A 17706-nucleotide genomic window follows, 5' to 3' on the forward strand; every position below is an offset into this window, starting at 1 on the left:
GCTTTAAAACCGAGTTAAGGGTTGGCTGAGTCGAACGAACCGTACCAACTCATCCGGCCGGGTTTTGGGTTAATGGACTGGTTAGCCACGATCTTGGGCTAGGTTTAGGTCTTGGAATCAAAGCATTTTATCAACCAAGGGCAAACTTATCTTTTAAAAAAAATCCAATTCATCCATTGCTCAGTTTAGTTCAATTTTGCAAATCGTAACTTTGACGGGCTCTCTAGGATAGCTCAGACCATGCCTCAAGATGTCTATTATCCGTTGGAAAGGTATGGATCCCAACAACAATCTTCGTGTAGCAAGTTTTAAGAGATCCAGTCTATGGATTTTCTAATCTTCGCTTGAACACATCACAGACGAATACAATCTACACCACCCGTCTTGCGGGCGATCTAGTGTTCCCTACACAGCAAACTAGGTGGTCTATTTAGTCTCATTGGAAAGATAACATCCACAACTTTACAATAGTAGGTCATTTATTTCAAATGGATGACTGGAACTAAAGTTATGAATCATGAAGTTGAATTTGACTCGTTGGCTCCTAGAATTTGAATTTTGAGCATGTATCAACTTGTATCGGATTATAAGGTCCTCCAAACATCGAACCAAGTTTCAGGACCGATTCCATTTGAAAGATACATGAATTAGCTTTCCATCCTAAGTTGAATCACCTTCATTGATGAACTAGAGCTTGAGTTATGCTCATTTGAGTGAAGGTGTGTCTAGGTTGATTCTTATTCGGACACATTTCTTTATCTCGATATTTGATTGGGTTTGATGGTTCAAGCAAATATCCGGGCTAATTTTTTTTTTAGAGGACTGGGTGATTTTTTTAAGATTGTGTTGGCTTCCGACCTGGCGAACCCGATGCTGACATCATCTTTCAGGTTGACCGGTCCAAGTATGGCGGACCAAAGTTGACCTGATTTTTTTTTTAGTTTTCTTCTACTCGATTTTCGGGTTGTTTTTTTTTTCTAAAAAATGATATTATAATACATTTTTATTATCTACAATGTTTCGGATATCATAAACGTGCTGGTTTTTACATATTTTGCGTTTTACGAAAAAGTTGGGTTATTTCAAAGAATGACTCTAAGGAGGCATTTTTGTCGAGATGTCTGTTGTGCAGAATGCAAGAAAGTGATGAACAATGAAGTGTGATAAAAACAGAAGAAATAAGATTTCTTATTGTTAAAGATAAAGATAAAAAGATTACAACTATCTAAATTCAGAAAAAAAGAAAACGTAAAACACCTAACTTAATAAGCATAACTGTAGAATACATTTTTTTTAATTGGAATTATTAATTCCTATACTAAAGGTAAAACGTTACAAAATTCCACATTGTCTTAGTATCACCCAACAAGAAAAGCCTTATTAGGCTACTTTCAACTATCAACATTTAACAAATCCAAACAATGAGTGAATTTGCTAAGTGGGACCGGCTTCGTGAACATGTCAGTAGGATTATGATGTGTGTTGATCTTCTTTAACTTGATTCTCCTCTCAGTACAAAGAAAATGATAGTGAACATCAATATGTTTGGTTCTATCATGATGCACTTGATCTTTCGCCAAGAAAATAGCACTTAAGCTATCACAAAAAACAATTGTCTGATCATGATAGATGCCAAGGTCACTAATTAACCCTTTCAACCATATACCCTTCTTGACTGCTTCAGTTAGCGTCATATACCCAACCTCGGTAGTGGACAACGTCACAGTCGACTGCAATGTTGCCTTCCAACTAACCATAGAGTCACCAAGGGTATAAACATAACCAGTCATTGATCTTCTACCATCGATATCTGCAGCATAATCTGAATCCGAATAACCAGTTACGAGACACTGATTATTACTCTCATAAATGAGACCAACATCGGATGTGCCTCTCAGATAGCGAAATATTCGTTTTACCGCTTGCTAGTGTTCCTTACCAGGTCGAGACATAAACCTGCTAACAACACTAACTGAATACGCAATATTAGGTCTAGTGCATACCATGGCATACATTAAACTACCCACCGCACTAGCATACGGTACATGAGACATATATAACTTCTCAGCTTCAGACTGTGGTGTGAATGCAGACAAATGATCAGTAACAACTGCATGAGTATTGAGAGCCTTTGTTGTACTCATCCCAAAACGAGACAACATTTTCAAAATATAACTCTTATGTGAAAGAATTAGCTTCTTTTGAACTCGATCTCTTACTATTCCCATGCCCAGAATTTTTCGTGCTCCACCTAGACCTTTCATATCAAACTCGGAACTGAGAAGGTCTTTCAGCTTTTTTGAATCTCCGACATCTTCTTAGCTACGATTAACATGTCGTCTACATACATGAGTAAATAAATCAAAGAACCATCACCGATTTTATTGTGATAGACACAACAATCATATGCACTCCTATTGTAACCATGTTCAATCATGAAATTGTCGCACCGCTTATACCACTGTCGAGGAGACTGTTTAAGTCCATACAAAGACTTCTTCAAACTATAAACATGTGTTTCTTACCAGGAACAAGAAATCCTTCAGGACGACTCACCAGTATATCCTCCTCAATCTCACCATGTAAGGAAGCTGTCTTCACGTCTAATTGCTCGAGTTCCAGATCCCGATGTGCTACTATAACTAGTAGTACTCTAATAAAAGTGTGTCGGACTACATGTGATGATATCTCATTGTAGTCTACGCCTTCCTTTTGACTGAATCCCTTTGCAACTAATCGTTCTTTATATTTGGTCCCTTCAACACTAGAGGTTCCATCTTTCCTTTGAAAATCCATTTGCACCCAATGACTCTTCTTCCCTTAGGTAAAGTAACCAGTTCCCATGTATTATTCTTGTGAAGTCATTCTATTTCCTCACACATGGCAGCAATCCATTGCGCAGAATCACCACCATTAACAGCTTCATTGTAAGAAGATGACTCGTTATGTATGACATCTTTAGTTACCTAAAGTGCATAACTTACTATTTCTTTAGTATCATTCATGGAGGGACTGATTGTCCTACTTCTAGGACCATTTGAGATCTTTCTTCCCTCGATTGAATGAATTAACCTGTCATAAACTTTAATTTGCCTTCTAGGTCGTGTTGCAATGTCAGATTGACTTTCACGTGCTTTAAATTGATAAACTTCCTCAGATGGCTTATCAGTATCGTGTGTCATGTCAGTTGTCCCTTGAACTGGAGTCACCTCAAGCTCCACCTGTTTCTCGGTATTATTATTTTCTCTAGAAAGTGATAGCTTGATAAAGGAGTTAAGTATAAACTTCTCATTAAATGTGACATCCCTGTTGAGGATTACTCTACCTTCAGAAGATGACCAGATTCTATATCCCTTGACTCCATCTCCATAGCCCATGAAAATACCTTGTTTTGCCATTGGTTCCAACTTCCCTTCATTAACATGATAGTAAGATGTGCATCCAAAGACTTTCAAATGAGAATAATCAACGACGTTACCAGACCATATCCCGTAAGGGATTCTGCAATCAATACCAGTATGTGGTGCACGATTTATCAGATAGCAAGCCGTTAAGACATCATCGCTCTAGTACTTTCTAGCCAATCCAGCATTAAAAAGCATGCTTCTAACTCTCTCTAACAGTGTTTGATTCACCTTTCTGCTACACCATTCTGATGTGGTGTACCTCGGACAGTGTGATGTCTTGCAATCCCTATATCCTTGCAAAACTCATTAAACTCAAATGAACAAAATTCAAGTCCATTATTTGTTCGCAGCCTCTTAACTTTCTTTCCAGTTTGATTCTCCACCAGTGCCTTCCAATGTTTGAATGTCTTAAATACCTCTCTCTTATGTCTTAGAAGATACAACCAGGTCATCCTTGAGTAATCATTTATGAATGTTACAAAATAGTTATAACCTTTTATACCTTCAACTTGAGTAGGACCCCAACAATTAGAGTGGATATAATTCAGTGTGCCCTTAGTTTTATGAACTCCCTTACTAAACTTACTGCGATATTTTTTCTCGAAAATCACTAGTGGAAAATGAGGTTTTGGTAACAAATGTTAGTAATGGCGCTATAACACCGTTACTGAAAGTTTTTATCAGTAACGGTTTAATATATCCGTTACTGATATCAAGATATCAGTAATGGCCATTTAAAACCGTTACTGATAAAAACTTCCAGTAACGGTCATAAGGAATAACCGTTACAGACACTAGTGTTTTTATTCTTCTTTATCGAAATGAGAATATTAGTAACAGTTTTAAGGATAACCGTTAATGATATGCATTCATTTTAAATATTTTACAAGAGGTATCAGTAACGGTTTTCGAAAGTCCTTACTAATACATACATTTGTAACGGTTATACTAAAACCGTTATTAATATATCTTATGTATTTCGTCTTCACAAGGGGTATCAGTAACAGTTATCCTTAAAACCGTTACTAATATGCATTCATTTTAAATTTTTCACAAGAGGTAACAGTAACGGTTTTCGAAAATGCTTACTAATACATACATTTGTAACGGTTATACTAAAACCGTTACTGATATCTCTTATGATATTTCGTCTTCACAAGGGACATCAGTAACGATTATCCTTAAAACCGTTACTAATATGCATTCATTTTAAATATTTTACAAGAGGAATTAGTAACGGTTTTCGAAAGCCCTTAGTGATACATACATTTGTAACGGTTATACTAGAATCGTTACTGATATCTCTTATGTATTTCGTCTTCACAAGGGGTATTAGTAACGGTTATATTAAAACCGTTACTGATATCCTAATAAAACCTGATTACACAGTCTTCTTTCTTTTTTCCTTCTTTCTTTTTTCCTTCTCTTCTTTTCTTCTCTGCTCCCGTTCCGCTCGCCATCGCCTTCTCTTTCACCGTTGAAGCTGTCGTCGTTCTTAAAATCGGACTACTGTCATCGTCGCTCTCCGCCACCGATTCTCTTAGGCCTGTCTCATCATGTTCGCTCTTCATAGTGCGATTTATTTGTATATGCTTTTGTGGTGCAATTTATATGTATTTCATTGATACAGTTGGAGGCTTCCACAAATCAAGAATTAAATAAGAGAATTTCTTCTAAAATTCTTAGTAGTATTTCTCAAATTAAGCTTATGGTAAGCTTTTTTATATTCTATTTCTGTTCAAATTTTAGGGAATTTGTAATTTCTGCCATTGTTGGATACTTTTTAGCAGATCATTGGTGAATAATTCTTTTATCCTTCTTTATTTGATGTGTAGGTCGAGCAAGACTCTAATGAAGTTTATGTTCAAGTTACTTTAATGCCAGAGCAAGATGTAAGACCTAAACAGCTAGCTCCTAAATCTATTTAATGTTGACAACGTTTAACTGAAGTGTACACTACTAAGGATGTAGTACCTTCGTCACCTCCAAGAGATTAGTTGTTGGAGATACTTTTATTTTCCTAAGGTATTTCTCTATTTTGGAATTTCCTTTCTTCTTGACTATATTCAAATCTGTCTTTTTATAAAATGGTTAATTCTCTACTTCAGGGTAGAGAATGGTGAATTACGTGTTGGTGTTAGATGAAGTGCTCGTCAACATAATTCTCAAAAGGATAACAATCAATACAAGAGCGCGATTTATGGTTTATGTGAATTGATGAATTGTGGATTTATGATTGTGGTTTGTGGATGATTGTGGTTTTTGGATTATGATTGTGGTCTTTAGATTGATGATTGTGGTTTTTGGAATATATTAATAGTTTTGCAAAATGTATAATTATTATTGTTTATATAAGTACAAATATGAAATATTAAAAAAAACAATTATATTTTTTAGTAACGGTATTAAACATAAGAAAACTGTTACTAGTAATATATCAGTAACGGTTTTATAAATAAGAAAACTGTTACTATTAATATATCAGTAACCGTTTTATAAATAAGAAAATCGTTACTAGTAATGCTTTATATGTAATGGTTTAAGCTTGGCTAAAACCGTTAATAATGCTTTATCTGAAACGGTTTTAGCCAAGTTACTGTTGTTAGAGGAGTATCAGTAACGACTTTCGAAAGCCGTTACTAATACTATAAGAGTGTCAGTAACGCTCGTTTCTATAACGAATGATAACGGTTTTATTCGTCGTTACAAAATGTTATTAGTAACGACTTTTGAGACTTTCAGTAACGGTTTTTGCCCTTACTAATACCCATTTTTTTACTAGTGAATGTAGTGTTCACACAACTCAAGATTGGTAACCTTGTGACCAGATAGAAGATCCTGTTTGGACAGAATTTGCATCCCCCTCTCTCCCATATGTCCAAGTCGCATATGCCACAACTTGGTTACATCAGGGTGCCGATTCACAGATTTGGATGCGACCGTTGCGGAACCTGTTAGTGTCATACTTTGTAGTATATGCAAGGTATTCTGTTTGATACCTTTCAGTATTATTTTTGAACCTTTACTGATGCACAATGTTCATTCTTCACCACTAAACTTGAAACCTTTAATATCTAAAATGCCTAAATATATTAAGTTCTTCTTTAGTTGAGGAGCATGCTGAACGCCAGTTAGGGTCCGTATCTTACCATCATTAGTCATAATCTTGATAGTCTCAATACCCACCATTCTACATATGTCATCATTTCCCATGACAACGTTTCCACCATCATAATCTTCATAGATATCGAACCATTCTTTGTTCGGACTCATATGATATGAACACCCTGAATCCAACACCCACGTATCAATAGGGTGTAGAGAAGCGTTAGCTACAAGGGGCAATGTCCTCCTCTGAGTCGGTGTCTCTGTCTTTATGTGCTATAGAAGTCGTAGAATACTTGCCCCTTTTCTTAGGACATTTATTCTTCTAATGACCAGGTTCTTTACAGTAATTGCAGATGTCTTTTGCACTATGGCCCTTATCTTTGTATTTTTTATCCTTCTTCTTTTCAGACCCTTTATAGTTGACTGTGCTGGCAATCAACCCAGATGCTTGACTGTCTACAATTTCATCGCTCACCTTATGGCGCAGTTCTCTAGTATGAAGTGCTGACCGAACTTCCTTTAAAGTTACGGAGTCTTTACCCACAACGAATGATTGAACAAAATTTTCAAACGAGTTTGGTACAGATACCAACAGAATTAATGCAGCATCTTCATCTTCGATCTTAACATCTATATTTCTCAATTCAAGTAATACAGTGATTCAAGATGTTTAAATCACGCTAACATCATTATAATAAGTGTTTCTCTCTTATTAGTCGAGTGTGATTCTTAATCTTAATCTTCATTTTTTTATTTTCTATCTTTTTTCAACCTTATTTCAACTTCTATCTTTTAGCATTTTGTTTTTGTTCTAACTTCAGGTACCAATAATAAAAAGATGGTTATATTGTTCAACCTCTACAACATAACTATGCAATTAAATAATGTTTTAATTTGTGTTTTTTAAATTTCGATATTACTAGTTTTAATGTTATTTATTACTTAATAAAGTTAGGACTGTTCTTCAATTTTTATAATTTTATACTTATTTATTAACTTAATATTTGATATTTATTTCATAGTTTCTTCGTTTTATTAGTGAGAGTTGACATTTCTTTAACTTCTACAAAACTATTCAAGAAAAATGTGTTTTTTTGTGTGAGAAAACGATGAATATTTTGAAATTTATGTTTACTTAAATATATTATATTTATTTTAAGTTTATTATATTTTGCAGTGTGAATTAATTTATATTATGTAGTATAAATGATTAATAGTTGTGTAAAGATAAAATATGTATTAATATTTTTTTAGTCAATTATATTTTGTAATAACATATTAGTTAAGATATTAGATTTAATTTATAATAATTTTTAATTATTTAAGTTTAAATGTGTTAATTAAAATATATATTTTTAATATTTAGTATTTAAAAAATACTAAATATAATTTCACGTTTTAATCGGGTAATGGGGGTATCCGAGTACCTACAAATTGGGGTCAAGTAGTAAAATAAAAATCGGGTTCAGGGATAGGTATTTCACTACCCGATGGATATGATACCCGTTATCATCCCTTTGATTTTTTTACAATCTCATATTTGCATATATATTATATTTTGATATTATTTTTAAAAATTATATTTCTATAATTAAATTAATATCAAATTTATTTATTTTATTATAATATTATGTATATATATATTATTTTATAAATATTATTTCGATATATCCCAATATAACAAAATTTTGAAAATTTTATACATTTACTGTATCAATAATTTCGGTAACGGTATAATATTTTCTCTTTTTTTCGATATACCTTACAAATTAATATTTTTAATATACTTGTAATATATTTTTTTTTTCATTTTAACCACCCATATCTAATCTCATACTCTCTATTTTAATTATTTAAAAAATATATACAATATTCTATAAATGATAAAACCCAAAATTAAACCATCATTGTCTTTTTCCAAAACCTCTATTGTATCACGATGAACATCACGAGTAATCCTAATGCGGATGGAAAGAGAATGCGTCGCAAGAGCGTCCATGTCATTCCCTACCTGCCAACAGAAATTATTACAAAAATCCTAATCAGACTTCCCGTCAAAACCCTCGTCAAATTTAGGTGCGTATGCAGATCCTGGCTCGCTTTGATATCCGATCCCATATTCGTAGAGAATCATCTGGGAGCTTCCATCCAAGACAAGGGTTATGCACACCATAGACTCATTATGAGCTCCGCTTATTGTTTAGAGGTGAAATCATGTTCTCTCCCATCTGTTTTACATGAAGAATGTTATCCTAGTACACATGACCACTATTATCCATTGAAGCACTGGCCAGACTCTGTTTTGATAGTTGGTTCTGTGAATGGATTGGTTTGTATAGCTTCAGAAGAAGAAGGTTCTGTATTTTTATGGAACCCGTCTATTAGGAAATCAAAGAGACTGCCCGATTGTGGCTTAGGCTTAAAAGAGCGTTTAGATCGAGACATTGTATATGGGTTTGGCTATGACGAGACTAGTTCTGATTACAAGGTGATTCGCATTAAATCTACTGAAGTAAATATTTATGGGTTAAAGAGTGATTCGTGGAGGAAGATTGGAATTTTCCCTAAAGGCTTTCCCATGGATACTCAGTGCACCTTTGTGAGTGGATCACTTCATTGGGCTCCAACTGGGGAAGATGAGTTAGACTATTATTGGAATACTTGGAATTCTATAGTCTCATTCGATTTGTCAAAAGAAACGTATTCTGAATTCTCGCAACCCTGCTATGGTAAGGGTGCTTTAGAATCAAAGCTAGGAGTTTTATATGACAGCCTCAGTCTACTATGTAACATTGGTGATGAACACATTGGTTATGAACGAGCCGATGTATGGGTGATGAAGGAGTATGGAAAAGTAGAGTCTTGGTCTAAGTTGTTTTCAATACGGTATTCTAGTCATCCAGAGGTTTTCCTGCATCATGTTCCCTTGTGTATTTCTTTTAGGAAAACTGAAGTCCTTTTGCTGTTTGGAGCGCGTTTGGTGTTGTATAATATGGACAATCATACGGTTAGGCCTACCAACATTCAAGATTGTCTTCAAAAATACTATCGTAAAGCATACATTTATATTGAGAGCCTAGTCTCGCCTTATCCTGAATGATACAACATAGAGAGGCGATTGATGGTGAAATGGTAAAATTATTTTATTTTGATCATTTACTATCAAAAATGTCATGCTTAAATGACTCTTTTTTGCTTCCAAGTTTAAATGACTACATTTTCTTATAAAAAAATAAGAATATCATGCTTCCAAGGTTTTCATAGACTCTATGCATAAAATTTGATCCTGATTTTTTCCTTTCTAAATATCCCAAATTGTCTTGCATTTTGATCTTGGTGCTCTAAGTGTTAATTTGAAAAATGTGATTATAATTTATGTAGGGAATTCCTTGGATGAAAATAGTCTATGAAAAGAAACTTAATCATGTGTATCTTAGAAACGGCATCATAAAACAACCATTAATCATTTCTATCTTTGTGATGAAAATGAGAGAAATCTCATAGTTGACATTAGTTGATTCTTCAGCCATAGATTCATAAAAATTCAAATGTACTATTCTTTGAGCTTTCCATTTTTACAAATAGGAGAACTTGTTAGCTTGGTTGGTTTTCACTGTTCTGCATTTTCAGCTATTTGACAAAATTTTACTTATTTGCAGCTGCAGCATTACTGATGATTACCCTCACATCAATATTCAAATAAAAGTGTTTTCAAATTGGCTCTCATGACATTATGCATAACTTCTTCACAATGGTTCATCAAATCTCATATCCACATTTACAAGGGCTATGGGCTCAGATAAAACATATGAGATTTTACATTAAAAAAATTGAGGTCATTTTATCTATTTTAACAGCCTAACTAGTTCACAAAGGTTCATCAAAACTAATTGTTTGTTTTTGTACTATTCTTTGCCTTGAAGTTTGATTTGTTTCTTGCACTGGAAATCTATCTTGATTCATTCATAGTTTTTGCTACCATTAAACTACTTAAAGTTAACATGTTTTATTATTTATAATGTTTTTGGTTTATACTAAGTTATCTTTCTTCTTTTGATCACGCAGAAGGCTGAATGCTGCTAGATTGCGACTAGCATAGTCCTAGTTTGTGAAGATGAACCATAATTTTTCGAATCGGTCCTCATGGAGGTGTCTGTTCGTCCCAATTTTGAGTATATTTGAAAATTGACATTTGAATCAACCCGAAATTGGCCTGATAAAGGCCATTTTGTGGATTAATTATTTATTTAAAATATTCTACTACAGTAGTATTCTTGCATTAACATTATACTTGACCGAATATATTGATTTTATTTATTTGGGGTTCAAAATAGGGTGTCTACGAAATGTCGTAACTTTGTGTAAATTTTGTTTTAGACATATTTATTTTTTAAATTAAGTATTATTTTGAGATTCACACTCCTGAATATGATTTGAGCGACTTAAAACTATATAATGGTATAAAAAAAAAAGGTAAATTCAGAAAGAGAGAAATTGATATTTTTTCTACAAAGATGATCATAAATTAATTGAAAAATAAAATTATAAAGTAAGAAGAATATCGCCCATAATTCAAAATTGAAGCCTAATGTAGTAAAACTTTTTATTCAATTTTGAACCTCAAATAACAACAAGAAAAGATAAATATTCAAATTTAAATTTGTATTGGACCCAACATTCTCGGATAGACCTCTAACCGAACAACCCTATAATCCATGTCTTCTTTAGGATTGTAGATCTGGTTCAATACTCTGCACCCCATCTTAAACCTCACTCAAATTATAAAAAAAAAAACTCTTTGATATTCTCATCTTAGCGTTCGTGAAAATCAATTTAGATGAGTTTTTATGTTTCCTAAAACTTATTTGAATCCTTACTCTTATTATATGCTTTGTTTCTTTCATAGAACTAGATATATATCTAGTGATCTTACATGACATAGCTGGTTAGTTTCATGAAAAATTATATGTAAAAGAATAAGGATTAAAATATGTTGTATATTGGAAGATAATTATGAATATTAGTTGTTTGATTAATATTTAATGTTTAATTAGAACATCGTGTTTAATTCTCAGCAATATATACCTATTTTTTTATTCATTTCACATTACTTCTTTATTTATTTTTTTCTCACTCTAGAATTCAAAAACTTTCTTTGTGAGTGTTCTTCGAGTTTTTCGCTCGATAGTTCAGGTATATTGATCAAGTAATTCGATGCGTAGTGATTTCAGTGCATAATCATTGTTTGATTCGTTGTACCCTAAGAGACAACCATCTGCGATAAGCTCCAGCACAAACGGGATACGATAAAATTGTTTTAAGGGAAACGTATTAATCAATGTCTCGAATCAACATCTTAATCGGTGATTTCGTTCTTCGTATATTTAATTTTATTTTATTTATTTGTAACATCACATTTATATATATTTTCTGTTATTCAAGACAAGATTACTAAAAATTTTAAAACAATTTTCTTTGTGCAGCTAAGCTATTTAAAAGTTTGCGCCATCGATTTTTTTTGTCTTTCATGTTTCAGAAATACGAGTTGCGATGTTGCGAAAGAGATGATGTTCATTTCGAAAAATGAAAATTGTTCATCTTAAGGAATATAAAAAAAAAAATCAACAAACGGAAAACGAAAGAACTGTTTTAAGGGTAATCGAATCAACATTATATTCTAGTGATTTCATTTTTTTTTATATTCTAGTTTATTTAATTTATTGTAACATCATGTATATACATTTTTTTAATTTTAAGACAATATATCTAACACTTTTAACGGTTTCTCCACATCGTACCACACAATGACAAAGACAAATCTACTTATTAGATAACATGTGTTGTACTGAGGGTGACCAACTTCCCAAAATGTGATAAACCTCTAATAGAACAACCATATAATCAATGTCCCCCTTAGGATTGTAGATCCGGTACAACACTCTGCACCCATCTTAAACCTCACTCAAATTATAAAAAAAACTCTTGATATTCTCATCTTAGCCTTTGGGAAAATCAATCTAGGTGAGTTTTCATGTTTCCTAAAACTTTTTTGAATCTTTACTTTTATTATATGTTTTGTTTCTTTAATAGAACTAGATATGGTTTATAAATATTGTGATCTTACGTGACATAGTTGGTTAGTTTCATGAAAAATTATATGTATTTAGATGGCTATATAAAAGAATAAGGATTAAAATATGTTGTATATTGGAAGATAATTATGAATATTCGAGAGAACCAATGTTTGGACTAATTTAATATTTTAGTGTTAATGTGACGAATTCAATTTTCTACTTAAGCCTTTATCGATCGAGTTATAATATTTTAGTTAACGTGTATTTCAAATTTTTGACTCCGCCTTCACTCATATTTGATTTTATCCGGAGAGATTTTAGAGTGATTTCAACCAGAGATATTGTCATAAGATATTTAATTTCAATAATCATTTGTTTATAGGGTGTGATGGTTTGGAGAAATTGGTAATGATCTAATAAAAATAAATTCTTGTCAATAAATTTGTGAATTACCCGTCCCCCTCATTTAATGGTTAAATGTTCATGACTTTTACAATTTTAACATGCTTAGACCACTTAAGAGACCATTTATTCATTTATTCTAGACCTAGATTGACTAAGTCGAAGATAATAACTTCGGTGGCTCAAGTAAAAGCCCTAAATATATATATATATATATATATATATATATATATATATATACTTTCATCATATATTTATATAAAAAATAAATTTAATTATATTAAATATTTATTATCTCGTCACTAATATATATATAATAATACTAAATAATATATATATATATATATAATGTTTTTTTATAAATCACTAAACAAATTTATCTTTGTAAAGCCATTAATAATAACTGAATATAAGCCAATTTGAAATGAAATTGCTTTTTCCACCATTATGTTATTTCCACCCGATTTCACTCCTCATTCACCTGCAAAATTATTTATTTATCTCTATCACTTTTATATATTTATCTTTTTTATTTAATTTATTTTACTTATTTTATTTTATTATTAAGTTTTTTATATTAAATATAATTAATTAATTATTTTATAATATGTTTTTTTCTACTTTATTTATTTAATTAAAAATACAAAATATTTTTATTTTTATATTATAATTGTTTAAAATAAATGTGTCGTAATTTAATAAAATATAAATATTTAATATTTTATTATATTAATTATATATATATATTAAAATACTTATAATGATACAATTTTTTTATAAATAAAATTATCTATAATAATATAAAGTCTTTAAAATATTATATATTAATAATTAGTCATAATATTTTACTTAATAATATTATATATTAATAATTAATCAAATATAATATTTTTAATAATAGGTTACCTTATTTAGGCTCTAGGATCGCTCTGAATTAACAAAATCAAATTTAAATAAAATTATATATTATTAAGTAAAATATTATATTTAATTTGACTAATTATTAATATATAATATATTAAAGACTTTATCTTATTTATTTAATAAATAATTTTATTTATAAAAAAAATCCATTTAACTATTATTTTTATATTTTTATAAGTATTTTAAAATATATATATTTAATATAATAAAATATTAAATATTTATATTTTATTAAATTAGGACACATTTCAATATTTAATATATTTTAAATAATTATAATATAAAAAAATAATAATTTGTATTTTAATTAAATAAATAAAGTAGAAAAAAACATATTAAAAATCAATTAATTAATTATATTTAATGATAAAAAAACTTAATAATTAAATAAAATAAAATAAATAAAATAAAAAATGTAAATATATAAAAGTGATAGGATAAATAAGTAATTTTGGAGGTGATTAAGGAGTGAGATCAGGTGAAAATAATAGAGGGTGGGAAAAAGCACCTCCCATTTGAAAACGGGATAAATGAGAGATAAAATAAAAATATTAATTAAAAAAAGAAATTAATAATTTTAAAAATAGAGATAAATTAATAATTATTATACGATAGAATTTGAGAATTATTATTTTATTATAAATATCTATAAAAAAGAGAAATATATATATATATATATATATATTTTAGGTGAGAAAAATAATTAATATAGATTAAAAAAATTAAATTAACTGTGATGACGTAGAACAGTGAAGAGGTGTTTATATTTTAAGTGTCATATATATATATATATATTCGTCCTCCGGGTGACATTTAAATTATTTAAAAAAAATATTAAAATTTAAATATATTAAGAACTAATCTATTATGTGCTAAATCATTTTGATTAATTTTAAAATTATTTAGTTAATTTATTAAAATAATAGTTTAAATATAAAATAATGTAATAATAAGAATATATACTAATTAATATGATATATTTTAGATTTATTTAAGATAATTATTAAAAAAAAATATTTTAAATTTAATAAAATTAAAATAAATATATTTTGATATTTTAATTAATGAATTAATATATATTTTTCTTTGAAATTTTTTAAATAATTAAATTAAATAAAATAGAAATTTTGGTTTTTGACCTAGAAAAATAAAGAAAAAAATTTATTTTCTCGTGTAAAACAATAATTGCATCGTTAGAAACGGTCAGTATTGAGTTTATTTAAATTAATTATTTTAAAAAACATATATAAAAGCCTATTTATATATATATATATATATTAAAGCATCTAGCTAGCTAAAGAAGAGAAGAAACCTCTTCTCTTCTGTTGTATCGCGATGATGAAGATGAAGAGAGTTCCTACCAATAGAAAGCGTCGCAAGACCACCGATTCCGTCTATGTCCTTCCCTACTACCTGCCAATAGAAATTATCACAAAAATCCTAATCAAACTTCCCGTCAAAACCCTCGTCAAATTTAGGTGCGTATGCAGATCCTGGCTCGCTTTGATATCCGATCCCATATTCGTCCAGAATCATCTGAGAGCTTCCACCCAAGACAAGGGTTATGCACACCATAGACTTATTATGAGCTCCCATCTTCGTTTAGAGGTGAAATCATGTTCTCTCCCATCTGTTTTACATGAAGAATGTTATCCTAGTACACATGACCACTATTATCCATTGAAGCACTGGCCAGACTCTGTTTTGATAGTTGGTTCTGTGAATGGATTGGTTTGTATAGCTTCAGAAGAAGAAGGTTCTGTATTTTTATGGAACCCGTCTATTAGGAAATCAAAGAGACTGCCCGATTGTGGCTTAGGCTTAAAAGAGCGTTTAGGTCGAGACATTGTATATGGGTTTGGCTATGACGAGGCTAGTTCTGATTACAAGGTGATTCGCATTAAATCTACTGAAGTAAATATTTATGGGTTAAAGAGAGATTCGTGGAGGAAGATTGGAATTTTCCCTAAAGGCTTTCCCATGGATACTAAGTGCACCTTTGTGAGTGGATCACTTCATTGGGCTCCAACTGGGGAAAATGAGTGGGAAGCTTTGTTCCACAATTATTGGAATAGTGACAATCCTATAGTCTCTTTCGATTTGTCAAAGGAAACATATTCGGAAATCTCGCAACCCTGCTATGAGAAGGATGCTACGGAATCATATCTAGGAGTTTTAGGTGACAGCCTCCTCTGTATTCTACGTGACTATTTTTATGAACAAGCCGAAGTATGGGTGATGAATGAGTATGGAAAAGTAGAGTCTTGGTCTAAGTTGTTTTCAATACAGTATTGTATTCGACACCAGGGTTACTTGTATGATGTACCCTTGTGTATTTCTTTTACGAAAACTGAAGTCCTTTTGATGTTAGGAAAGCAGCGTTTGGTGTTGTATAATATGGACAATCATACATTTAGGCCTACCAACATTAGAGGTTGCCTTCCAGAATACCAATATAAAGTGTACACTTATATTGAGAGTCTAGTCTCGCCTTATCCTGATTCCTGAATGATACAACATAGAGAGGCGATCGATGGTGAAATGATAAAAGTATTTTATTTTGACTTTTTTTTTGCTTCCAACGTTAGTTTAGATGACTCTTTTTTGCTTCCAAGTTTAAATGAAAGGTATTCTATGAAAATATTCCTTGAATGAAAATATTCTATGAAAAGTAACTTAATCATGTGTATATTAGAAACAGCATCATAAAACAACCATAAACTATTTCATCTTTGAAGGGTTTAGGGTAGGTACTAAATAAGAAATCTCATAGTTGACAAGAGTCTATTAAATAAACTCTATTCATATATTCATTAGTTGATTCTTCAGCCATAGATTTATCTTGTTAAGCGCTGATAATAACTATATTTCAGCTAATAATAATAACTAAATTTTATTTTCTAATTTATTTTATTTTCTCTCTAATTATATATATATATATATATATTATTTCTTATCATAAATATTTATAAATTTTAATATTATATATTTTTTATAAAAAGTATTAAAAATATATTATATATATATATATATATTTATAATAATAACTAAATTTTATTTTCTAATTTATTTTATTTTCTCTCTAATTATATATATATATATATATATATTTATTTATCGTTAATTTTATATAAATATATTTTATTTCTTATCATAAATATTTATAAATTTTAATATTATATATATTTTTATAAAAGTATTAAAAAATAATAAAGGGAGGTAATTTGAGGGAGAGAATGATGTGTCACTGCATTACTGATTTGAAAAAAGGATAAAATGTGAGAAAATTTTGTTATTTTTTTTGCTAATCAAATTGTACCACATCATTCCCTCTCAAGGCTGTCAAACTCTCTAGTTAACTCTTAAAATCTTACGATTTTACGATTTCACATTATGCTAACGAGTCTGATTTTAAGTAAACTCTTAAATATGTAAACTCTTACGATTTTAAATTTATGATAATAAGATTTTACGATTTTACGAGTTTATAAATAATTTCGATTTTACGATTATATACGATTTTACTTTAAAAAAATAAATTTATATTTAAAAATAAAAAATAAAGTTATTATTTATTTAAATAAATTAATTAATATAATTAATTTTGTAAGTATAATTTTTTTATTGTGTTATTTACTTATTATTATTTTTTTAATTAATTTTATATTAAAATATATAATTTTTAAAAATTGGATAAGTATAAAATATTTAATTATATATATAAATAATAATAATATATAACTATTATTTTTCAAACTAAACTCTTACGATTTCATATAAACTCTAGATTT

The 17706-nt window shown here is 29.9% G+C and overlaps 2 protein-coding genes across 2 annotated transcripts; both read left to right on the forward strand.

Moving 5' to 3' along the window:
- The first annotated feature begins 8697 nt into the window (after nucleotides 1-8697).
- Nucleotides 8698-9615, forward strand: LOC124935531 (F-box/kelch-repeat protein At3g23880-like). The gene has a single exon (XM_047475961.1). It carries the CDS (start codon nucleotides 8698-8700, stop codon nucleotides 9613-9615), a length of 918 nt encoding a protein of 305 aa, XP_047331917.1.
- A 5635-nt stretch (nucleotides 9616-15250) lies between these two features.
- On the forward strand, nucleotides 15251-16423 carry LOC124935532 (F-box/kelch-repeat protein At3g23880-like). Its single transcript, XM_047475962.1, has one exon. It carries the CDS (start codon nucleotides 15251-15253, stop codon nucleotides 16421-16423), a length of 1173 nt encoding a protein of 390 aa, XP_047331918.1.
- Nucleotides 16424-17706: the final 1283 nt, after the last annotated feature.

The sequence above is a fragment of the Impatiens glandulifera genome, chromosome 4 (genome assembly GCF_907164915.1).
Source record: "Impatiens glandulifera chromosome 4, dImpGla2.1, whole genome shotgun sequence".
Taxonomy (NCBI): domain Eukaryota; kingdom Viridiplantae; phylum Streptophyta; class Magnoliopsida; order Ericales; family Balsaminaceae; genus Impatiens; species Impatiens glandulifera.